The sequence below is a fragment of the Pseudopodoces humilis genome, chromosome 3 (assembly GCF_049639895.1).
Source record: "Pseudopodoces humilis isolate 2021_Gansu_Grassland_sample_001 chromosome 3, ASM4963989v1, whole genome shotgun sequence".
In the NCBI taxonomy this organism is placed as follows: Eukaryota; Metazoa; Chordata; class Aves; order Passeriformes; family Paridae; genus Pseudopodoces; species Pseudopodoces humilis.
In genome coordinates, this window is record NC_142202.1 from 26,335,198 (window position 1) to 26,361,663 (window position 26,466).

Sequence of the window (26,466 nt, forward strand, 5' to 3'; positions counted from 1 at the left end):
CAGAGAGAAAATCTTCCTGTACCTGAAATTCCTGGGCATCACATTAATTGCCTTATTTTGAGTGTATAAATTTCATCAGCCTTGGTTTAAACTTGTTCATACCTTTGGAAAAAACAACAGACTGTCAGTGAAAGTAAGAGCTAGCCTGAGCACTGGGGACTGAATGACCCAGCACAGGCCATTCTCACCACCTAGCTACAGGGTTCAGACGTGACAAGCAGAGCTGTCTGTTGGGCAGGGTGTCCACTGACAGCACCCAGCAGGGTGGGGGTATGAAAAAGGGCCAGAGTTTACAGAGCCAGGGCCAGAGGTGCGTACCTACAGCCCTGGGCTGGTCCAAAGTGTTAAGGGGATGTCCTTTCCCAGGGAGGACTGGACAGGGCCACTGGGGCCTGGCAATGCCCTCAGGGACCTGAACTCTATCATTACTAATTCTGTAAGTGCAAGAGTATATAAGTGCTACACTGGAGGTTGCAGAAGATGACGTGGATCAGCTTAGCTGAGGATCCTTTATTGACGTAGTCTGTCATGGTCCTCATCTCCTTGCACTAGTTCATGTGGTAGCCTTCTATATTCTTGATGAATAGGAGAAGCTGGCCATATATTAGTTATTTTGAAGTAGACAGATCTATTTGAATTTGTATTAATCATGTTTAATATTAACTTTGTTAGTCTTTATTCATTATCATAATTTCATTCTCCCTTTTTGTTGTGTGGTTTTCTCCTGCATGAGATCAAATCAGAGCATGAAACACCAAGTCTGTTGGTAGAATAGTGGTGTGTATAAGAGGCACAGGAGAGAGTATATGAAGGTTAAGTTTCCCTCTCTGGCAGCTGCTCTGTAGCAGAGCAGGTTGTCTGGTTTCTGCTTAGCAACAGAGGCTGTGCAGGGATTTGCGCAGAGCATTTGCCTAGGGCAGAAGCTCTGTCTGTGAGCTCTTCTTCACACTGACCTCCATCTCCCCATGACAAGGGAATTTAGATGTTTGATGTCATTTTTCCACAGCAAGGTTTCAGGAAGAGCACTGAAAAACTTGAGAAACAATAATATATTATCGTCATTATTTAATGAAACTTCTGTTAGCAGTTACCTAGGACAGCCTAGGAATAAAAAAGACGATAGATGAGGAGACAAAGAGGATAGTTTTGTGTCTGGCCTTGTACTCGCCATGAAGTTAGGAACTTTTAGTCTCTCTTCATAAATGGCCTGATTCAGTGTTAGCTTTGTGTTATCCTGTCTCAAGGAAGTTTATGCTTCCCAAGTGAGGATGAGTATCTATTCTTCTGTTGCTGCAGTCAGTGCGCTGAAGCTTGCTCAGTGGGAAGCAAGCTGGGTATCTATAAAAGGTCAAGTGTAACATGCAACCCCTGGAGCTTAGTAAAGGGAGTTGGCTCCTGAGGCTTCATCAGTGGCTCTAGCATTCAGCAAAGGCTGCAACTCACTCAGTTTAGGCAGCAAATACCATGCAAACACTTTTTCAAATGTTTCTTTGTCTATTTGCCATGCTATTTCTCCCTGTGCATCCTAATTCTACACTTTTTTGGCATATACCAAGTACTGGTTCAGAGAAGCTTTCGGTCTCTATTACTAAGTGCATCATCAGCAGAAAGTTGGTCTTTCATTTGGTCTTCTTATGGTATTTTATGACAATTAATAATGATATATTATTATTTAATGATAAATATTTTTTTATATGTCCAGTGTAAAGGACTGGGCTTGAGTTTGAGGAAATAACCGTCAGCATGATAATGTGCCTGTCAGAGTACTATGAGTCAGTACCTGTAAGAAAAGAGGGGTCCTGAATAAAAATCTGGAATTAGGCATTTCTGAATGGAGTCACATCAGAAAAGCAACACTTTTATTTTTGCTGCCATAATTATTTTATTTTGGCTTAGACAAATTCCCAAAAAGAAAGTGTCTGTGGTAAAAACAGCAAAACAAACTGCTGGGTTTTTTTTTCATGTGAGCAGAGACACAGTTACTCAATGCTAATGTCTCATTTCAAGGAACTTAAAATCCTCAGGAAGGTTTTGTTAGTACAAATGCAACTACTTTTTCTATTCAGAACATCGTGTTCAAGTAAGCTCTAGACTTTTAGTTATTTCTGGCATCTGGGGCATAGTTTGTGAACTGATATGACAGTATCTCATATAAATTTTCCATCTGGATGATCACAGTGCAATACAAGTTTCTTGCTGTGTTGTCAAGCTAGAACCAACTGTTGTCACTGGCTGACCTTCGTTTTTAAGTACGTGGGAACATTACTGAAACGCTTCACATAATACAGAAGAGCTGTTTCTCTGTACTGAGTATCTTTATGTTGCCAAAGACTTCATTCATCTCCTTCTTTTGAAAGGAGCACAAGATTCCCTGTCCTCCCCCATCACAAACTTTCTAAAAGTGTAAGTCAATTCCTTAACACTTAATCTCTCAAGGGGTCCTGTAGGAGTCAGTGTACAGTGTCCTGTAGGACTCAGTCAGAGTCTAATGTACAAGAGTTAGAAAATCAAGTCCTAAAACAAGGCCAGAGAATGTTTTGTTGTGCTCTGACTTGTGCAAAATTGCTGAATAGAAAATACAGTGTTCTTCTAGGTGCATTTGTGAATAATCATGGGTTTTTTTCCTTAGTGCAAAGTGATCGAGTTGCATGTAAGAGTAAGGTATGAAGAACACACAAAAGAGAACTCTGATGGAAACATTAATTATTAGTGACTTGTACAGACTGTAAAATTATCAGTATAAGAAGCTCATACTGGGAAATTGTTAAAAAACCCTCTCTTTAATGCTCATAGTTCATTTTCCTAGTTTAATTTGGTTGCTCTTTTTCAGGAAAAAAAAATTATCTGTGGAGGAGGTACCAGTCTTTTCATTGCCCCTCTTTTTTTCTACATAGATAGAAGTAACAATTTAAAAACAGTAAAGGATATCTGGTAGCAAATGTCTGTAACACATAGAGCATCATAAGTGGAATATCTAGGCAGTATGTAAAGAAGCTGGCTCTGCTGCAGCATAGTTTTTCCCACTGTTCCCAACACTCATTCCCACATTGCAGGGAAAGAAGTTTGAAAGCTGTTGGAGAATTTTGGTGTATCCCTTTCTTAATGAATGTCCTAGTGTTCATATCAAGCTCGTAATAAGCAAGTTAACTTACAGGATAACATAACAAATGTTTGAATTACTTTTTGTGCCTGTTTCCTTTGCCTTCTTCCCCTCTTCATTGTCCAAGACTCTGTTCATGGGCAAGTAGAATTCTGAGCTGGAAAAAGGAGCAGGATTTCCCAGCTCTAAATTCTGTAATGCAAGAAAACTCTTCTTTCACAGTCTGGTGCAATGGCAAGAATTTGTTCTTGCATGAGGAGAGAGAAAATGCATTTATGCTTTCTTTTCTAACAGATTCCAAAAATGTAAACTGAGAAACCTAAATACAAAATGTCCTCAGGTATTTCTGCTGTAGTCTGTCCATTTTGGTTCAGTATGCCTGGTCCTGATACATGTGACTAGAAATCATTTCTCAACAGACAACTTTTGATAGCTTGTATACAAGTAACTCATTGCTAAAGTCATTGTAGGTTTCTCCAGAATCACAATTGACAGTTGCATAAATCTGAGAAGACAACTTCTGCTTTTCAGTCAGCTGATTGAATTCCTAGAAAAAAAAGTTGCCAGGGTATCATGACTGTGATATAAATTTCTCACTCAGCTGATTATTTCTGGTTGGGTTCTTGTTTTGCAGTACTGGATCATTTCTGAGGAACGTATTGCCAGATGAGTATTTTGTCCTATCATTTTCATTGTCTTCCTTAATTACATTCCTTTTCCTTCTGATATCAGAAGGAAATGTTGGACCAACTGGCTCCCCAGAGTCTTCCCTATTTGTTTTGTAGCATCTCATTTGTTTCCCTGTCAGCTCAAAGACATAAACTAGATGCCCAAACAGTGTAAGAAAACAGGAATTGCAAAGACAAGGAAGGTACCAGAGCCAGGCTGAAGAGCTGAGGAGACACCTAGGACATGTGCCATCTCTAAGTTCCTTGGTAGAATATAAGCAGGTTAAAAGTTGTTCTTAGAAGTTCTGAGGTGGCTTTAAAAACTTTAGAGTTAGTTCTATTTGGAAGACAGTATTTATATGTTTCCTATAAGAATCAGAACAAAGGAATATTAATAGCTGTCTGCACATTGTAACATTTTCTGCATAATGACATTTTACAGGCTTGATATAATTTTCTGCCATGTGCATCAGGCCATTAAATGAGAGGTCTTTAAAATTATCTCACCAGAACAGTTCTTTTTTCCAAACAACACCAAAAGAAGATGAGATCAAAGAATTTCATAAAAGGCACTTTTCACAGCTTATCTGTCATCAAATGAAGGTATTAGGGAAATGGCCTGAGAAGCTTTTCCTACTTGATACCTCTTTTGAAGTAACTAGAACTACAAAACATGCCATTTCTGTGGATGATTCCAGTTGTGTTTCTCCCTTTTATGAGAGGAAAGGCACAAGAACTGTATTACACCAGCTGGGACCCTTCTGGGGTCCTTGCTCTTGGAGATTGCTTGGGCTTTCAGGGTGCAGGCAAGGTAGCAGGGTTGCTAACCAGGGAGTGCCCCTTCCCTGAGCTCATGGCTGCCAACACTGTAGATGGGGGCACATTGAAAGGTTTGCCCCAGCTCCCAGAAAAATCTAGTGACAACACAACACATATCCATCCACGATAATTTGGGGTTGAAGATCATCCCAAATTTAGAAATATTTTTGTTCATTTCTAAGGTTAAAAGGTAGGGATTGAACTGATGAAATGCAAATGCACATAATTTTTTCACCATTGTCATTGCATGCCCTTGTCTAATAAATTCCATATTACAGCATTAAAAATTTAATCCTGATCTCAACTCCATTTGAGCTAAAGAGAGTTTCACCACTAAGCACTGTAGGTACTGTGTCAGGAAATGAGATATTATATTTTAGGTGTCACATAGAAAACATTCACGTGGAGAGGAGGTATAATATCCATCAGTGACAAAGAACAAAAACCAAAATTGTAATTCTTAGTTTAAAGAAGGAAGGAAGTAAAAAACCTAGCATTTTTGCTCTCACATGATAATATTTTAGGGTCTTAATATGCACTTTTGTCTATTCAGGCGGCTCAGAGCTAGAATTTTATGTCATATTCTCAGTGAGTAAAATGAGAGCTCTGTAAAGGAAGGCAAGCTGACAACTCTTCACCTGCTGTTTCTGTGTAGCATTGAATTACTCTAAATTGCGTCTTTTTTAGAAAACAGGATTAATTAAATTCTGGATGATATTTTCTTTTTTACTACACTTTGTATGAACCTGATACACCAGCTAATCCAATGCATAGTAAATTTGGTCCAGATGATAATCTGACAAAATTCATTATCTGAGAAAACATTAGGAAGACTGTATTCAAGATCAGATGTTCATAAATTGCGCAGGAAAAAGGTCTGTGTGAGGGAGGTAATTTTCACCTGTGATTCTGAGCTATATGTGATTGCTGCTTCAGTCTAGGGTATAGATTTTATTCATAACCATGCTTTCTCATATTCCAGTATTTACGGTGCAGTTGAAGACATGTACATTTCAAAAGTGATGCCAGTGTCAGTGAATTTTGCTTGCCACAGTAATGTGGCATTAGAGTCTTTCAGTAATTGAAATATTAAACTAAACTTTTCTAGGAGTATTAGTGCTGGGGTGATAAACTATGGGCACATTTTTTCACTCTCAATGAATTCAGGACAGGCTGGCTTCACTTTGGACAGTTTCAGAGTATTGCTGGATATGTCTTTGGAATTGCCATAAATAAAACTTTCTCTTTGAGTCCTGGTCTGCGTAAAATTTAATGGTTTAAAAAATTTTGCAAAGAATAGGTGAGGTCCTGGATAACATTTCCTGCTTTGAATCATTAACTTGTTACTTCCATGGTTCTGTGACCTACTGCTTGCACATAGTACGTCCCTCACCCAAACCAAATTTATCTCAAGATACATAACAATAGTCACGTTTTCTTTGTTGAATAGTACTATGGGATGTGTTATGGGCATGAAAAACATGTTAACAACCCCATTTTGTTCCAGTATCCATGCATATTCCATAAGGAGACAACATAAATCTCCCATGACAAAAGTGACATACCAGGACTGCTTCATGGCATACAGAGATCAAAGACAAGCATCTTGCCTAAAAACCCCTTTCCAGCAACTCACATTATAGCTGAGTAAATGCTGCAAGGCAGGTCTTTACAGTAATACACTGTAAAGGATTTGTGAATCTCCGTACTGATTCTGAAGGCACTGCTTGAAAACTAACTGCATTTGATTTGTAGCTTTCTCTGGCCATTCACATGGTATGGTATGATAGGGCACAGAGGGATTTTTGAGTGTCTCAATAAAGGCCAGCTATTCTTGAAACCATTTTCAAGGTTTTAGGAGTGGTTTTTATCCCACAGGCTCTCAATTAACATAATATCTGAGGTCTCTACAAACAGAATAGAAATATTCTGTAATTAATTTTGTAAAATCAAGAAAAAACAGTAACAAGTTCTTTTTATAAGAAACAAAGGTGGAAAACACAGAATTGTTTATCTAAAGGTATTATATAACTTCCAGCACAGCTAGGAATTGATACTTTGAGTAAGGTTAGAATAAGAAGTAACACAAGTGATTTGCAGTAGTGAAAGAGTTCCCAGTGGTATCTTCTGCAAGTACTGAAACAGACTGCCAGAGGAGGTGAAGGAATGCTTATTAGTGGTGATTTTTAAGAGAAGGTCAGTTTATTTTCAGTAACTGATACAATTTTTTAACCTGCAAAGCAGAGTATGTTGAAGGAATATCATTCACTACTGGCTTTTGCCGGTGACAAGGGGACTGAGAAGGGAGCAGGGTATTTCTGGCAGAAATGAGACTGCACTACAGTGGAATGCAGACTAACCCATTTGCCCTCTGGCAGACCAGATTAGCAGAGGCTCCTGCTTCTAGGTCTTTGTGGGCCAAATTGAGTCCATTCAGCAGGGCTGTTCAGGTTCATAGTTTTAGATCTCTGGTTTATAGTGTCCAGAGACTGCCTTGCAGCATTGAAAAGGTTAGTTCCCCTTAGCTTAGGTACAGCTGATCCTGCCTGTCAGCTGTGGGATAAGCTAGATGGCCTTGCAAGGCTTCCTTATCCAGTTTTGTGTGGTTCTCTGATTCTCTCTGATCTATGTTTTGACTTTGAGGCAATTCTTTCAAGGGTGAAAAAAAATAATTTTAAGTTACTGGGCAAAGCTGAGTAAAACTGATGAACAAGCCCTAACTATAATAGTACTCACCGGCTTGAGAGAAACTTGGAGTGTCAGGCTGACAAAAAATTCCTCTAATAAAAAATCTGAACATGTGCATTTTGTATTAAGTGAAAGATGCAGACATATCATGTGAAAAATATTTAAGATAGCAGCTCCTATATAGAGGTCATTTATTCCATGAAATACGGGATTTGTAGAAATTGTTCGCTTCTTATTTGGAACTCCTTGAAAGCTCTGGTACAAAACAGGAAAAACAACACAATTAGTCCCAAGTATAAACACTGAAATCAGAGACAGATAACATGTCATAGTGTCCTGTTGGAGATTGTTACTGTGAACTTCAAAAAGGAATCACAAGAACAGGAGAGAGCTTCTTGTTGTTTTCTTTAGTGTTGTACCTGGTTTTTCTCTTGAATTTATATTTGTCCCTCCTAATGCTGGGATTGTGGAAAATGAGTCTGCTGTCCTGGTTAGTCTTTGTCTCAGGGTGGTGAAGGTTTGCACATATTTTTGTGTACAGTATGCCTGTGCAATTTCCATCAGAAGCAGGAAATGTTTATTTAACTTCTGAGGGGTGGGACAGTTGCTGAAGTTTTAGGTAATTTTAAACAAACTGAGCATCCTATTTAAATAGAGTTAAGTAATCAGTTTTGTATTAGTTGAAGAAGAATTCGATACATGCAAGACATGAATCAAATATCATCTTACAGAGCATACCAAGGTGATATATTTACCTGACTTCTTGAGCAATAAAAGTTGTATGACCTTTGTTTTGCAACAAGTTTAGTGGCTAAACATATTCCATTATGTAACAGTACTCTACTAGAATATGAACTATTTTGCATTTACATTTACCTGTATTTGATACACATACTGGTTTCCTTGACACTTTCAGGGGCCTCTGAAGAAATCTAATTCAAATACAACTTTCTGAAATTGGGAAAAAAATCTGTATTCATGCAAAGAACTTAGTTTAGGGAACTAGTGAGAATCAGGAAGATTTATTTTTTAATTTATTCATAGCCAATTGTATGGAAACATAAATGAAGGAAAAAATGGTTGGAGTAGGCCGCTAAGATCTATCAATTGTGAATTTTGCTTGAGTCCATGTTCACTGCCTTCCCTGAATGATCTTAAGTATTACAAAAGTTGCACTGGGAAACAAAAAACAGTAGTGAAAGCATTTTTTCTCAGACTTGCACCTTGGATGCACATCTTAGTTTTGAAACTGGGAGACAAATTGCATAATTTATTTTTGTTTTGTAATGTTTCAGTAATGAGGCTGTGTTGAACTGTATACTGGGTCCCCCAGCTATTAGGACTTGTTTGAAATACAAAAAAAAAGTTTGTATTCTTCAGATTGAAGTGATAATTGTACACGGTTTTATGTCTATTAATGGATTGTCTTTAGACTGCAATTTAATGTTAATGAGATTTTAATTGGAAAACAAACAAAGGGCGGACGAGTTAATGAATGACAGCAATTTTTAAAAAGTCTTTTAAGATCTACACAATAATTAATGTAAACAATACATCAAAGTCTTTCCATGTCTAACCTTTCATACAGGGTTTACGTAGAAGCTTGTTCCTTAACAATGGTATTATTCCACATCTAAACAACTAATTGACTGTATAGTGTCATCTGTTAAATCAGAACTGATTGGCAAGATTATCTAGTCTTACTAGTAGGAAGGTCTTGGTCATTAATCACACCTCCACAAAGAGGAGCTGGATTGAATCTCTTATGTTCTTAGATTTTATTTCTGTTGATGTTTCTAGAAATCTCCCCTCCTTTTCCCAATTAAAAACATGGACAATATTCCAAAAGAAAAAAGATAGAACCTCTATTCAGTGAAACTTGTAACATCTAAACCCAAGCAAATATAAAGTGGCAGGGAGTGCACATAATATATAGTCAGATATAAACGAAAAATATATGAATAAAGCTAAAAATCAGAGAATAGCAATAATCACAATAAAGTGTGAAATATTATAAGGATTTACTGTAGAGCAGGAGGTGACTATTTTGAATGTCAAGAAGATGAAAAATTAAACTGGGACAAAATTAAAGGAGTCGAATGAGAGGGATGAAACAAGATTTCTAGTTTAACTAGTAAGCATACTCCTCCATTTAGTGATAAAGACAAAGACTAGAAAAAAGGTTTTCCTTTTTTGATGACACAAAACATGTAGGAGACTCTCAAGAAAGTTGAGAGGTGAGACTCAAATCATAGAGGTATTAAGACAGCTGTTATGCATTCCAGTATAAGAATTACATTTAAGGTCAGAAAATACAGAATTGAGCATACTTTTTTTTTTTTTTGACTTCTAGCCTGTTTATTTCATACCCCCTTTTTTTTTTTTTAATTTCTTATTCATCCACTGTGCTCTGCTTTTATTTCCATTTGTTAAGTATTCTCATTCAACCATATCTTTTGAGAAATTCAAGGAAAAGCAGTATGATTAAGCGCTAAAATAAACCCTGAAAAAGAATCAAATTACTTAAGAAAACATATTCGTTTACTTTACCTCTGAAAACATATTAGCTTACTTTGCAGTACTTTTTTTGCTTTATAGGTGCCAGGAGAGGACTAATCTGTAATGTCTTCATGATTTTGCCTTTTATTTCAGTTTATATAATTGAAGAGTTCCCAGGACTGCTTTTCATTTATTTTATTCATCAAAACATACTTCCCAAATGTTATGAAAACAAAGTTCAAAAATAATGCAGTCCAAACCAAACCCTTTCAGTTTTCTCTTGGAACACAACTGATAATAAAGTCATACCTTGTATCTTGTTTTAACTGAATAAACACTGCATTGTCCCTTAATGTATAATTCTTTAGGGTATTCACTTTATATTCTCATACTTCAATGTTTGAATAACTCCTGGTGGTACATGTAACAAGATACATATAATCAGGAATAATACAGTTGTTTCACTGCTACTGGGAGGTTTTCATCCTCTGCATTGAACTCAGAGGTCTCATTGGGTCACTCTGTGTGTGTGCTTACATTATGACAGAAAGCAAGGAGTCAGAGGGTTTGGAACCTGTATTTCGAACATTAACCTTTGATGAAAGACATGGAAAAATGTTTGAGTGCAAAAATCAAAATGTTTTTGTTGAGGTTATGGAAAAAAAAATTGACTCCTATTCACAAAATATTCTCTCTTCCCTTGCATCTTCTTTTCAAGTAAATGTGAGTCTCAGCTGATCACATCATTGTCCTGATCAAAAAGAAAGACCAGAGAGAGAGTGCTTTTAAGAAAGTAGTTTCCATAGGGACTGAATATATTTAATCAAAAAAAAGATGATACCTTCTAATGTTGAAATTCTGGTGTGCTTGGCTTGTGCATATTGTGCATCATACTGTTTACTCCATGCTAGTGGGCTTCCCCAGATTCAATGTAAACAGAGAACACAAATTTCAAACTTTTTTTTTTTCTTTGAATTCTCAGTAGAAAACTGAAATGTTTACTAAGGAAAGCTGGAAAAGTGACTTGAAATATAGATATGTAGCAGAAAAATTCAGTAGCAGAACAAATTCAATTTCTGAGCTGTTAATTCTGCTTTTAGTAGGTGTACTTTTGATGAAATTGTCAAGTAAGCTGCAGAATTTGTCAGAAATACCCTTTCAAATTAAGAATGGGATGTGCACAAAAAGGAAGATATAAAAGAGAGAGAGAGATATGATTAATAGGTATCAGTGTCCTGCTCAGAGAATGCTGCTAAACCTTTTGTTCGGACTGTCTGGTGACAAGATGCTCTGCTAAAGAGTCCAGGTTAAATTTTCAGTTAGCTGAATTGTTAGTGGCCTAAAAAAGACTGGACTACAATAAAAGAACTTGAAGCTTTAACTAAACACAATTTCTGACATTAAAAATCAGCAATTAGGCATTTAGTGAATGCCACAAAAAGCATTTGGATCAAGCACAGAGTATTTAATATGGGAAAAAACTATCTATCCTGACACGTTAGGAATGTCCCTCATCTGTACAATTGTGTAAATCAGTCTTTTTCTGGTGTTATCACTGTTGGGAGCAGCAGCTCTCAGCTCAATGACAAGTTGAGGGTCACCATTTGGGAGTCACAGCTGTAAGGCACAGCACCATCCCTTCACATCAGCATTGTTTGTTTTATACTTGTCGTAGGTGCAGAAAAATGATAGCAGCATTGGGAATGAGTATGGCTGCTCAGGAGAATGGGAATTGCAGCTTTGTTTTCCTTGTTGATCCCACTCAAGTTTAGAAAGATTAAAAGAGCAGTGTATGGAAGTTCAATTTCAACAAGTGTTAGGAGAAGTTACTTTAGCCAAGTGTTGTGCTCTCCTCAACCTGCAGTCCAGTGGTTTGCGCTTGAAACACTGAACTGTATCCATGTGAGATAATCTTAGGGAAGGACCTGCAAAGGGACACTTCAAAGTGCTCTTCAGAGATAGTCTGTGATGCAGCAGTGAGAAGCCTAACCAAGGACAATGCCCACATCTTTGTAGGGATGTTGTATCCTCTTACCTTATGTTCCAGTAACAGTACAGCTATGCTTTTGACTGACTTCATTACAAACCTGACTGTATTGGTGTTATCCTTAAGCTCTATCTTCTGAAATCCTATCTGAGAACTAATGGATTTTCTTTTATAAGCAAGGCTATAATTCTTACTGGTTCCAAAGACAAATCAGGCAGACAGCACAAGGACCCGTATTTTTGCTTAAAGAAACCCTACGCTAATATCAGAAGGTCTGCACTATGACTTCAAACATTTCATATCAGCAGTACTGAGTATTACAAGAAAAGCAAAGGTATGCTCTGAATCCATGCTCTTTTGAGTGTATGATACAGCCAGGAGCTTTTATGCTATTCTTCAGGAGGTTTTCCTTCCTAGGGAATGGTAGGAAAAATGTTGGAAAATGTACCAGTCATTAACAATGTTTTAGCAAGAATGCCAGTTCACCTGGCTTTCCAAATTTCATCAAGTGCAGCAGTTTCTGTGTTCCCAAGATACAGGAGGAAAGGCACAAAGTTTTTTTCTGCATCCTCTTTCTGTAATCAGCAAAAAGTCAGATAAACATTTCTAGCCTCTTCCAGGAAGCATCCCTGATAAGTATAACATTTAGGCACTTAATGAGCAGCATTAGTGTACACGCTTAAGTTTAAGGGTATTTTTAAGTGCTGTGCTCTGAGTTGTAGGGTAGATGATTAAAGACAAATGACAAACATTTATGGATTTCTGGATTCATATATATAAACTATGTAATCTGCAGGCTTGGATTCACTTGGAGGAGGTTAATTAACTTTGATGTTCTGTTGTTTTTCCTTGTCCAAAGCAATGTCAAATCTTGTCTCGGTTTCTTCAACCTAGCACACCAGCCACAAGGAACTAGAGCCAAACTGCACTGTGATATCAGAGCTGTGGAGGGGTGAAGTCCCATGCTCACACACCTGTGAATCCTGTGACCATGGAAAGAAATGTCTGTGTCACATCACATCAGGATTACCTCAACCTGTAGCTAAACTCATGTGAATATAGCTGTAGATAATTAAGGAAAGTAAAGTAAGGAAATAAAGAATGTGGAGTAGGCATTCACCAAGGGTGAACAGGCAAGAACTTAAAGATTTAGGGGTATTAGTACAGACTGAGAAAAAATTTGAAATTTTGTAAGAAACAATTTAAAAAATTTTTCTAAATTATATCAAGTAGACGTGTGTCATTTCTTTCCTTATGCCTTCACCTGCATTGCCAGTTTAGATAATAAATAGTTCAAGATGCCAAGCACATGTCTAATTTACTGGTATTTTCAGTTCTGACTATTTCAACACATATTTAACTTTGGGCTTTATGGTGTGACTGCCTGAGAATCTCAGTTGCTATTCTCAAGGAACATTCATTTCTAGTCCTCTATCCTCCATTCAAACCATGGAAATAGGTTTGATAGCTTGAACAGGGAAGTGGTAAGCATTAGAAGAAAATGAAAAGAACCTGATACATATTTTAATAATGCAATCCTATTTCATTATGAGGGTTTGAGGCAATTAAAAAAACCTTATGTGAGTGTTTGAGATTGGCAGCACTGGATTCTATATCTTAACAATTCTAAATAATTTTTTACATTGTTTGGGGGAAGATGCTTTGCAGACAAAGTGAGGGTAAGAGAGAAGTGAAGAAAGAAGACTGAAATTTCCCCAGCAGTCTGTCAGTAGTTGACAAAATTGACTTATATTTTCATGGGTTATTATGGTTAAATTTTCTAAAGCTATGGTTTTCATGGCTAAATTATAAGAGAAATAACATCACTTAAGAAATAACATCTCTGTTATTATATGAAATTGATTATTATTCCATATGTATTTGTAGATGTGTGAAGGTTTATGTGTGTGTGTTGTTTAATACAGTATTTTGATTGCTTTTTTTCATTTCTCACTTTGAGAATCATCTCATTTTCTCTAAGTTTGGTGGGTTTTGGTTTTGGCTTGCTCTTTTTTCAGAATCAGTAACAATAGTTTCTTTTATCTCTTGATGTAAATGCTCCAGTCATTTAAAGTGCAGCTCCAAGCAGTCCTTTATGTCACTAAAAGAAATTAGCTAAATAGCGCTGTTTAATTAATTTCAGGACCGCCTCTTTTTCGTCATGGAATATGTAAATGGAGGAGACCTAATGTTTCAAATCCAACGCTCACGTAAATTTGACGAACCTCGATCCCGCTTCTATGCTGCAGAGGTCACATCAGCACTCATGTTTCTTCACCAACATGGCGTCATCTACAGGTACTTTTTTTGATTAAAAATGAAGTATTCTTGGGGCTTCGGGATGGTTTTGGCTGAAATCCTCCATCTCTTAGCAACCAGTTTTAGATTAGTTGTTTGTTCCAATTTGCTTACACAGAACTTTTTTTTGGCTGTTTATCATTGAGAATGTTAACATTTGAATAGCCTCTGCAGCAGTTGCCAGCTGTGTGTGCCAGTTTTGTGTTCTAGTCCAAATAAAGTGGGTTTGAACAAGCTTGGCACAGTGCAACCCAGAGGTGACCTTTCTGCAGATCGGCGCAATCTCTTAACTTTCCTCTCTGTGCCATAGATTTCCTCTCAGTTTCTAACCCTCTGCCACTTCCTGAGTTTGTTTGTCTTAGTTGTCTCCACTCTGATACAATCAGGATGGTCGTTTGCAGTGCTTTGCTTATGCCCCTTCCTCTTGACTGTTTGGGTGAAGGCTTAGTCATCAGCAGGAAGTGGCTCTTTGGAGACAATTCTGATTTGCTTTCAAGTGCCCTGCATCTATTTGAACCTCCCCCACTGGCCCCAGTCTCTAATCTTCAATACCCATGCACACACACACACAAAAAGTGCATATTGTTGTGCTGGGATGAAGAATGCATTTAGGGATAGTCTTTATTATTAAAAGTAAGGATTCGCTTTGAAAAATTTCACCCTGATGTTAATGTGTTTATTAAATCCTTTATCTTGTCATTTCACACTCCCCCTCTGTTTTTATTTGTTTTTAGCAGCCTGTTATTACTTGACATAAATTCAGGCTTCCCCAAGCAACACGCTTGACAGGTTTTGTAATATAATCTGTCCTGTCCAGTAAAAACACTTGAGTTCTTCTGATCTGACTTCTGTTTTTTCCCTTGATATTCCTACCCTCTTTCAGGTTATCAGATCAGATTTGAGGTAGTCATCTCAGGGACAGCTAGCTTCAGATTTCGTGAGCAGGAACATCAAGATAAGGATATGGAATTTGTCATATCCCTAGATTTATATAAAGGCAGGTCTTGAGAGTACTAGAAATTGAGAAGGAAATATTAAATGTTTAGTAACCAGGACTGAGCAGTAAGTTCCATTAGAAGCAATTGGCTTTCCCATATGCAAAGGGATTCAAAGGCAAACTTCTCAGACATCTCCTTTCCAGAGACATAGAAATCAGCAGAACATCACAGCTTCTGACAAAAGTAAATCTCTTTGAAAGTGGTCTTTTCATCAAAAATCTAATTTTCTTTATAAAACTCTTTGCTAGCTGCAGTGCTTAATCTCCATCTCTTATTAACGCTGGTATGATGTTTGCATATTGGGTTGTGCTTTTAGCCCTGACACTTCACATGGGTTTAAGTGCCAAAGATCCAACACATTTCTTACCTTTCCTGCCCATATCATATTTCCTATTCATTGTCCGCATTTATTACCAAAGCTAGGTATTTGTATATTCACATAATAGAATGTGGCAACTTCAGAATTTGTAAGTATCTGTCAAAAGGGAGACAGATAAGCTTGGCACTTTGACAAGTGAAGGGTTTTGAGGATTTGTTTCATTAAAATACTTGAGCTAATTTGCTCCTCCTGGAAACTGGAGGTACACACTTTGCAATTAGCAGTCATTTTAATGATTTCTGTGAAACAGCAAGAAAGAACTGATATAAAATTACATCTCCCTGCTTTATATGAATGTGCATTCATTCACCTCCCATCTTTCACTGCTTCCATCCCTTAACACACGTCTCTCTCTACTCTTTCTTTCCTACCTCTTTTCCTTTTCATATATGTGATTTCTGCTGCTGTTGGCTCCTAGCTGGATGCATTGAATCACTTTATGTGCCTGTGTCCTTTCTATGACTACATTAGCAGAACCCTTCCATCACAGTGGAAATGTCATTCTGAGACAATGTTTCATAATTTAAACTTCACAGTGTACTCACAACTTTTTATTCAGACACTATGTTGACATGTCTGACACGCATGCTAGAATATGACACTGAACTTATAAATGTCATGTTATGCTGAGTGTGTATGATCAGAAGACAGAAGACAACATGAATTGTAGGATGAAAGCATAAACTGTTGAAAGCAACAGGAAGAAAGTAGGAACACATTCAGTTGTATTCTGTTTTGACATAAGCTTTTGGATCTTGACATAGGTATGGCTGTAAGAATAATTTTTCAAGCTGTGAGATACTAGGAATTAAAATATTAGTAAAATGTACATCCCAGTTACACTGTAAAATACAAGTAGAAGAAAGAAGTTAGAAATTATTTTAAAATAATTAATCATGAGAAAACACCACAATTCATTCACAATGTGCCAGGCCTTGGGAGAATGCATTTGTTGATGTCAAGCATGCATAAGAATGTTTGTCTTGTACAGAACAGTTTCAGCCTGATTATTCCATACCTCACTGCATTATTTACTACAATGTTAAAAATGCATTGGTATCAAGTCACTCCTTTACATCTCCAAAGTTCTTACTAGCTGGCAAACAAGGAAAGAAAAGGGAAAGAAAAAAAAAGAAAATAGAACAGCCTTTGCTCCTGAATAACTATGAGTCATAACTACCTAACATGCCTTCAGATATTTTGATAAAGCATACTTGTCTTCTGTGTAATTATATTTCTAGAAAAAACATTGTGGTGTGAAATTAATGGTTATTCTCCAAAGTGGGAAATGCTGCTTGTGTGGGCACTACTTCAAGGAAAGTGGGGAATATATAAATAAACTAAGATGTTTGATGGAAATGTAGGTTTCAAAATAGCTGCTATACCTTCTGATCTTTTTTCAGTCTTGTATGTGGAAGTATTTGTTTGGAACTAAACGAAGTTATATTTTTGGAAGTAAATAACTGGCTTTAGCTCATGCTTGGCTTGTTGGTTAGGTTTTTAGAAAGTGCTATGATGATACTAAATGATCATATTTTATAATAACTGGTTTATCCTCATTTCCCCTGAAATTCAAAGAGAAAGCCAGCTCCCTGTTTGGCAATAGAAATTATTCTCTGAATTCACATCTTTGCAGCTGACCCAACAGTTGTTCCCAGACTTGTCCAATTATCAGTGGGCTCACTGGAATTACATATATCTTCCTTATGTTTATCCTCCTTATATTTATTAAGTTGGAAATAAAGATGAACCTCACAACTTTTTATATAAAGATATTCCCATTACTGAATGTATCTTGTACGATAGATAAACTTTAGGAATATTTTTAGTATGGTATTTTTAAAGGTATTATGTTACTGTTGTGTCAAAAATACTTCAACAGCTTAATAAAAATTATTTACATTATCCCTGCCACCTTCCCTCTCATCTGGCATTCAGCTATTCAGGCACATGTCAGGCTGGGGCCTGATAATACAAATAGAGTTAATCAGACACTAGAGAAGTTTCAATCCCATTTTCTGGCACTTGTCCTTGTTTGTGTTATGCAATTGCAATTGCACCACTTTGAAAAATGTATCCAAACTTCAGAAATTAAGGACTAGGAATCTCATTTTGATTTTTCTTGTGAGCTGGACTAGAGTTTGAACTTGGTGATGAAAAGTTGTGGATTATGTTCAGTGTCACCTGCCACTGGAGTCTGGTGTATATAAAGTCAGTTATCATAATATATTAATATATTATGTCTGTATAAAATATATTAGTATATACTCTAATGTAGGGAAAATGCAATGAGCTGTGTGTGTTAAGTAACTGTCAGTTCTGTACTCCCTACTTGTAGCGAATTTCAACATTTCTGTGCTCTTTCTGCAGATATATGTAAACATGGCATGTTCTTGTTTCACTTGGAGTTGGGCTGAGGTCAGGAGTACCTGGGTGGCTGTCTCTGCTCTCAGTGTAGGAGTTCAAGTGAGGTCACATGAGTTACCTGCTGTGGTCTGAAATACCTACAAAGAACTGTTGTCCCCCCAGGCAGGAAGGCCAGCACTAGAATGCGGTACCACTTCACAAACATAAATGACGGTGTCCCCAGTTCATACATGATTTAGGAAACAACTATGTGAGCTGTAAGCATTGTTTCAGCAGTTGCATGTTACTTGATCTCTGTTATCCTCCAGAATCTTTCAGGTGCTCTCTCTGAAATACAAAAGAAAAAACCCGAATGTATACAATTTCAGTTCACCTGAAAGAATGAAAAATATCTTAACTGAGAAATTAGTGTCACCTGCTTTGGGTTGACTAACGTAGGAGTAACTTTTTTGCTTTCAAGTGCAAGATCTGTGAGATGTTGCCTTCAAATCATGCAGCACCTGGTCATGACGGAGTCCTTATTCATAACTCTGGGTTATTATGTTCCTCAGCAGTATGAAGTAATAACCTAGCCTGTAACTTGCTGGAGCTTTCTGAGGCTCTCTGCACTCTGTAATTAATGTGTTGGTCATGATGAAGGATTTATTAACACTAAATTGAGGCAAATGTGGATGTAAATATGCTGATGCCAATCCTTTAGTATCTCTGGGCTTTTCCCATACACAACTACCCTAAGAACTTGTTTGAACACTAAGTTAATTTTTCCCTGGATGATCAGTTTTCCCAGCCTTCCTGTTTATCAGGACAGCACACACCAGTGTTTCAGAAAGAACTACCTAAAATTAAAAGTACTTTCATTAGTGTGTTTTTATGTGAAATAAGAATATTTTTTAGAAACCGTGACTTCATTGGTGGTTGTGTGATTCAGTGCAACTTTGGCAAAGTAATGAGGAGTTATATTTACACCAATGAAAATGTTGCATGGTCAGTGGTTAACATGATAAAAGTCATCATTCTTCCAAGTTACCTTACTGTGTTATTTCTGAGTGGCAGCAGCCAAATAAAATTTCCCTCCCCCTATTTTTTTTTTTTTTAAGGCAAAACCAGACATGGAGCATTTTGATTTAAGTATGTAAAGATCATCTTATTGCAACTTTGAATAGTTAAAGGTGAAATTGGTTCTTTAGCTGTGGTCCAAGAAAGAGGGCAAGACCTTGCACCCTCATCTAAGCATACTAATATACTGAACACGAGGCTCTCTCAACATAAGCTGCCTGTTGCAGCAATCTGCTACAGAGGAGTTTCAGTTTGCTTCTGGCCCAAGTAAGCAACAAACTATTTCCATCACCTTCAGCAGAAATAGGAAGCCAGGAGTGAATTGTGCAGGTGTGTCTGGAGTCCCAGTGTCTCCAGGCACTGCCACCAAGCCATGCCACCTGACCAGTGCTCCTGGCAGGGTTTGAGCCCTGGACTACATCCACACTCTCTCTGCTCTGCCTAGTCTGGTTTCTAAAACTGAACATGAGTTCCAACGGGATTTTAGTCAGTGGCCTCCTGCCCCCTTTGTACTTTTTTCTTGTTGGATCTAGGCAGACCAGCAGTCATGAAATGCATAAATAAGCAGGATGTCTTCCCCGCAGGAAAAGGCAGTGGGCCGGGGTGGAGAGGAGCAGAGCTGAGGGAGATGAGAAGCAGGAAGGAGAGTTGGTTCCCAGGCTTCTGGCTTTCAGACCGAGGGAGTCCACCCTACCATCTGCCCAGCTTATGTATTGTGCTAAAGGCTCTGTTGTATAGGAGAGTCTTTGACAAGGTTTCCAGCTGTGGAAGGATGAGTAAAGGCTGTGGGAATAGGATATGAGCCACATGGTCTTGCCAACAGTAGAATGCTTTCTAAATTTCTCCTGGGTTTGGAACATAAAAAGTCCTTACTTGGCTGTTGGGGGTGGGGGTGGGCAGTGCTGGGCAGTTAATATTTAGAAGGATAGACCAGCACCACCGACCTTATTTGGGGAATGACAAGGTATTTCCAGGGGGAGTTCTTGGTAGAGAGGTCAGCACTGGTTTTTTGCTTCATGTTTATTTGGTGCAAGATTTTCTTCTTTAATGACTGTTTGTATAGTGCTGTATTGTGTAAATAAAGCTATGACCTTTACCTTCTGATAACAATATAGGAGTGAGTTAATGTTAAATGAGAGTGAGCAAGGAGTGGGAATCTGCCAGGGTTAATGCCAAGTTTACATTCCTCTGAGGGCAGCCACGTTCCGGTACCCTCAAAAGAAAGGGCAACAGTGCCTCTCAACAGATAATAGCAGTGAAACATTACAGAACATATTTGTATTTATTACTGGGTGAATGTCACTGATTTTAGATGATTGATGTTTGTGTCTTTATTTTATAACAGGAAGAAATGTGTGTTATCTCTCAGCATTTGATAAGAAGATTTTAACTCAGAGAAATATACACAAAATAAAAATACAGTAGAGCTGCAGCACATGTGAAATTGAACTGTACTGATATATAACAAACCCATTTGTTTTCCTAAACTGCTTAGATAACGGAGCTGTTTCTGTAGAATCATGTACATTAGCTCCAAACAAAATCATACTCTGCAAACAACTTTCTAACAGAAGAAAGAGAATGCTTTCTGTTTCACAATGCATTAAAAATCTAAAGGTGCTTCCTACATACAATTCTGCTGCTAACAGACAAAACCTGGGATTGAATTTTACTGTGCCCTTCAGTCATGTTTGTCTTCAAATAATGAAAAATATTTCTATAACCCAGTTTTTGTGGTGTTGAAACTGTGTCACATTAAGGGTGAAACTTCGCCTTTTTGCATGCTATTTGCATGAATGCATCTACCGAAGTTTCATTATAATGCAGAGAATTGCACAGCAAACGTGATTCTCAGGTGACAGGCTTTTAACAAAGATTTTGTTGTGCTCTTGAGATGCTTCACTCAACAAAGAATCACCGAATAATAGAACCATAGAATCATTTGGGTTGGAAAGGAGCTTAAAGATCATCTAGTTTCAAACCCTTGCCATAGGCAGACACATCTCCCACTAGACCAGGTTGCTCAGAGTCCCATCCAACTTGGTCTTAAACACTTCCAGGGATGAGGCATCCACAACTTCACTGAGCAACCCATTCCACTGACTCACTGCCTTCAAGGTAAAGAATTTCTTCCTAATATCTAAAAATACTGGTAGTTTAAAGCCATACCCCTTGTCCTGTCACTACGTGCTCTTGTAAATTTTATCCCTTCATCTTTCTTGTCGGCTACCTTCAGGTACTGAAACCCACACTCATGTCATTCTGAAGCCTTCTCTTTTCCAGGTTGCACAGTCCCAGTTCTCTCAGCCTTTCCTCACAGAAGAGATATGGTCCATGCCTCTAACCATCTTGGTGGCCCTCCTGTGGGCTCTCTCCAACAGGTCAATGTCCTCCTTTGTGCTGGGGACCCAAGAGCTGGATGCAGCACTGCAGGTGGGCTCTCACCAGAGGGGAGTAAATGGACAAAATCCCCTCCCTTATCCTGCTGCCCACAGTGCTTTGGGTGCAGACTAGGATACAGTCCTCTTTCTGGGCTGTGAATTTGGGAAGTAATGCAAAATGTTGGAAAAAACAAGCAAGGAACTCTGTTTAGTTGGGTTTTTTTAAATACTAATGACAAAAATTATGAACAACCTTAAAAGAAAATTTGAGTTATGCCCTTCAGTAAAGACATTTTCATACAACTTCTATTTTTTGGCCAGAACCTTACTACTTTTGGCTCAAGGTTTACATTTATTCTCTTTGCCCGTCTTCCCACCCCCTCTCTTATCCACCTCCTTATTATATAAGCTTTTATGATCTTATCACTTAGGTGCAGCTCCAGCAAACATTCCTGCATGCAGATCCAAGGCTGATTTTGATTGTGAGACTGCTCATGTGCATGATATGTGCAGCTTCCTGAATTATTGGGACCTTGATTTGACTTCTAAAATAGAAAAATATGTTTATTTTAAAAGAGCAAATCATCATGTTTGAGAAGAACAGAATAACACCGTTATTAAAAAACATATGTTCTTTTGCGTAACTGCAAAAGGCAGTGGAAAATGAAAATTTAGCCAGTCCAACAGCTGACATAACTAAGTTATCATGAAATCCATTGAAAATATTAAAAATTTCTGTTTAGCTGAGAGCCTGTACTCAAATGGAAGAAATAATATTGTTCACTGGGAGGTTAACTAAATAGGCCTAAAAAACTAAAACAGAGAAAATATAGCCAGTAAGAACCCCAGCATTTTGGGGAGTACACCAAAGTCTCTACTGCTGCCAGAAAAAATAGTGGTAGAATTACATCAGGAAGACCTTGGACAGACAAGGTGCAGGCTAACCAAGGGAATCAGAAAGTGGAACAAAATGGCTCTGGTGGCCCTGACAGTCCTGAAAATGAGCAGAAAGGGGTAACAAGGCTAGAGTGATAATAAATCCCTTCTTGTGCCAGCAGTAATGTGTGCCCCTCTCCTTGGCTCCCACTGTGTCACAGAGCCTGAATAAGCAGCTCCCCAGAGCAGCTGAGAGGAGGAGAAATAATCACAAGTAGGAGTCTTCATCATCTCAGCAGCATTGAGTACATGTGGAGGAGGCAGATGTGGAGCAGGAGTAGCAGTGATGCCAAGGTCAGCTTTTACCAAGATTGGAGATTGTGTGGTTTCAGCACTGTTATACACCCAGCAATGGATGGCTCCAGGGACAATTTACTCCCACCACCAAGCTGATTTTGATCCCACAAGACCACTTATGATGGAGGTATAATATTTTAGATTTTAAAATATTTTTACAGTAACATCCAGCTTTTGAGAAGAGAGGCTTATGAGAAGTCCAAGCAGTACTTCTCACAAAGTACATACCCCATGGGTCTTCACTTCTTGCTTCCTGCTTCAAGAATTTGTTTCCAGTAGTCACTCTTACAAAACAGCAGAGAGAGAGAGCAAATAAGTGTGACAGGCCAGAAATAATAGTGGTATTGGCACATGTATGCTTTTTTCCTCCAGGCTTCAATTTCCTTCTGATGTATGGAAGATGCAGAAAATGTCACTCTGTCAAATGCAAACAGTACATGTGGTTGTGTGTTTTGGGTTTATTTTTTTTTCATGTATATTTGACAGTGGCAGTTATAAAAGTATTCTTCACAAGGTATTCCAATATTAGAGTATGTGATTGCCCCTTCAAGGGAAGGGGAGGATGGGATGGAAACAGTAGATTGCCTGTATAGAACTCTGGGTACACTTTGGTAAAAACTGAGTAATACAGAAGCATTACCCAAAATAATTGACTGAAGAAAGATTGGTCACTAGTAACCTGAACAGAGGAACTTTATGTGTTCAAAACATGGAATATAAAGTATAAAATTAAATGGTCACAAATAAACATTATAGCACTTTACCAGTATTTACTTGATTTATTATAGGGTTTCCAAGGGAGATCCTGTGGTCTAATAGGACCCATTTTGAAACATACCTAAATACATTCTAACACAAATAATGAGTCAGATGGAATTGCTATGGTCAGTTAGGTGGGTAATGGATATTTAAAAGCTTTCAAACATCAATAAATCTGAAGGAGCTCTAATAGAGTACTTGAAGAACAAAAATAATTGGCACTTAAGAAACTGCCTGAGTAAATAAGTATCTGCGTAAACTTAACTACCAGTGAGAGGACAGCAAGTGTTTATGGTACTGTGTACTGAGGATATAAAAGGCATACCAAATGCTTGGCAGTTCATTTGCTGTTAATATGTAATGGGTCCAGAGAGACCATAACTATTATCAAGGGGCTCTGATTCTCATTTATATAAAAGTTTTTAAATATCTGCTAGCATGAAAGGATCCTCAGATTGTGTGTAAAGAAGGTAGACAGCAGCTCAGCAGCATATGCCTTGCACAAGGCTAAAGGCTCTCTGCTGCAAGCTGGTTGAAGCTGCCTCTGCTAAAACCCTGTAAGCTAATTTCCACTTATTATTTTTCACTGAGTGAGAAAAACCCCAAGCAGAGGGGAAAGAAATCCTTTGGACAGCCCTGGTTTTTAGGCAGGTTCTCTTTTCACCTTTTGAAAATTCACAAGAGAAAAAGAAGGGAATATTTTGTCAGCTCCAGATCAGAGCTAGTGGCGTCCTTGCACACAAAGTAGGACAAAAGTTTGGGGTTTCTGTGGATGTCCTAAGAGGAAGAGGATTTCACCATAATTTCTAAAACATCTGCAGATTGAGTAGTTGCTTTGTCCATGAGCAAGAGGTTTTGAAGAAATTTTGAAACAGCATCCTGGAAATTCTCTGTATAGTAATAACAACAAAACATTAACTGGTATTAGTGAGCTATAGCTTATAAAGCCAGAGACAATTCTATGACAAATCATTCCACTACAGACTTTTCTCCCCTGGCTCAGATATGTGTGCTTTTAGTTAGGGCAAAACAATTGTTTGTATAAACCAAATCCAAGAGAGATTATACTAAAATCAAAAAATTGTGCCGATAACCCATATAATAATAGGGTTTATCTTTTACACACCTTATGTAATAGAATCCATTTATGAAGCAGTCAAACATAGTTATGTTTGCCTAATTACAGTAACAGAATTATGGGGGCAGGGAGACAGTAGAAGGATTGATGTCTGGGGCTGAGTGGGCAGTAAAGGATGAAAGGGTGGAACGGTATCATTGTTAATGGAGCTTTTTGTGTCATCATTTATTGAGTTTCAGTTGAGAATCACAGTGCCCCTTAATATTTTTTTGCTACACTATCATGTCTTAATACTATAAATTGGCTACAGAGACTATAAACTAATACCCTTATTTTTTTCAGTCGAGCAATGGTGAGTTTAGTAAATCATATATATGTCTTAGAGATATAGTACAGCTTCTGCAACTTCCCTTCTGTTTGAAAGGAATTTTGATAATCTTTCTCAGAAATTCGTTTGTTCATGCATTTTTAGTTGGAATTCAAAATGTGATAGTACATAATAAAAGTATGTTGTAAATGTGACTATGACATGACATGGGTGTAGAGAAGCCACCACCTAGTGTATAAGTGACTGTTTCTTAAGAAATCACTTATTTACAGTAAAGCCTCTTTTTGTTACCAGAAGAAAAAAGCTATTTTACAATAGAATTAGATTGTACTCAGTGTGTTCGGTTTAAGGCTGTCAGAAGGATGCAAAGAGACATTATTGTGCATTATAATTTAATTAAACTTTATGTATAAGCCGTATAATTTATTTCCTTGCTAGTCTTTGCCCACATAACTATCTGGAAGTTCTATGGGAAGTTCATCTTGTCAGAACATAGAGTCTGGTTAGCAGATCTCAGAAGAGGCTGGCATGCAGAAGTTACAAAGATAAATCCTCAGGCCCAAAATAATTTTTTTCATGGTCACAAAATTATTCAAGAACAGCCCACACTGACCAATAGTTAATATTACAATCCTACTGAAGTTAGTATTTATATGCAGTGATTACCCAGTAAGTACCAAATGTTAGAGATTTAAATAATTTTTTAGCCTCTCAAATGTTTATTCAGAAGTGCCTCTCTTTTGCATTTGGGCTGGACTATTGGCTTCTCTTGGTAGTTTTTCTATCTTTATAGCTGAAGGTAAATTGGAATAGCACTCTCCTAACCCTGATGTTGGCAAAAGTGAGTACACTGTAAATTTCCTAAGGCATGCCATGTTTTATTTCATGTGAGTAACCCATGAGTCATCTTTCCATTGCATTCATATTAATTAAAAATCATGGGGTGCCTTGTATAAGTAGATTTTAAGTGGTGACATTATAAGTTGGCACTACAGCCAAAGTATTCTTTTCTTTCCCATACTTTCCCAAGTATGTTTTCTGGAGGAGATGGGGGAAGGCTGCAGCAGCTACACTGGAAACAATGCTGGAGCTGAAACTTCCTGCACATGAAGAGAATGTCTGGAAATGTTTGTGCAGCTTTCTGGAAGATGTTGGGGGCAAAAGTAATTTGATTTTGCTACATAATTGTAATTTTAAAATAGTATCTTTTATACTTCTCAGCATTAACATACATAGCCCCTTTTAATTACATGTCAAAACAAGAATTGGATTTTGAACCATCAGATTCTGTCTGGAAGCAGCATTAGGAATTTATTTCATGCATAGATCAACATATAAGGTCAGGCAACTCCCATTTTTTCAGGCATCTTCTTCATGCTTTATGGATAAATAATATTCTTAATTTTGCCAGAATCCCTCCACTGCAATGATCTTCCATCAAACATAATAAAAAATTGTTAACTCTATAGAATTTTGTAACAGATAAATTTCTCTGTATAGTAGAATGCTTTAGAAAATTAAAGGATAAAATAAATTTAACTCACAGTTTGTACAAGAATTTCTGCAGAAACCTGTTAAACTGCTGTTGACTGCTGCTGTTTTGATCCCTGAAAAATACAACAGGGTTAGAAAAGTTTTTAAATGAAGAGCCTACATACCCTTCCCAAGTTCAGACCATGTGATAGGTTAAAAATATGTTTAGGCATGAAAACTATGCTACTGAAATAGAATAGAAGCAAAAATTGCTAAAATCTTTCTTCTAGTGATTCCATATAAGTAAACATTTTGTTGGAAGCATTTATGCTACATAATTTATTTAGTCCTTTCT

The 26,466-nt window shown here is 37.5% G+C and overlaps 1 protein-coding gene across 2 annotated transcripts in view; it reads left to right on the forward strand.

Annotated features, from left to right (window-relative positions):
• Positions 1 to 26,466, forward strand: part of PRKCE (protein kinase C epsilon) — a 288,604-nt gene that overhangs the window by 216,681 nt on the left and 45,457 nt on the right. For both annotated transcript variants that reach the window (XM_005523392.3, XM_088052704.1), the window contains exon 11: positions 13,905 to 14,059. In XM_005523392.3, coding sequence (XP_005523449.1) covers positions 13,905 to 14,059 — 155 coding nt within the window. The remainder of the gene's footprint in view (positions 1 to 13,904; positions 14,060 to 26,466) is intronic.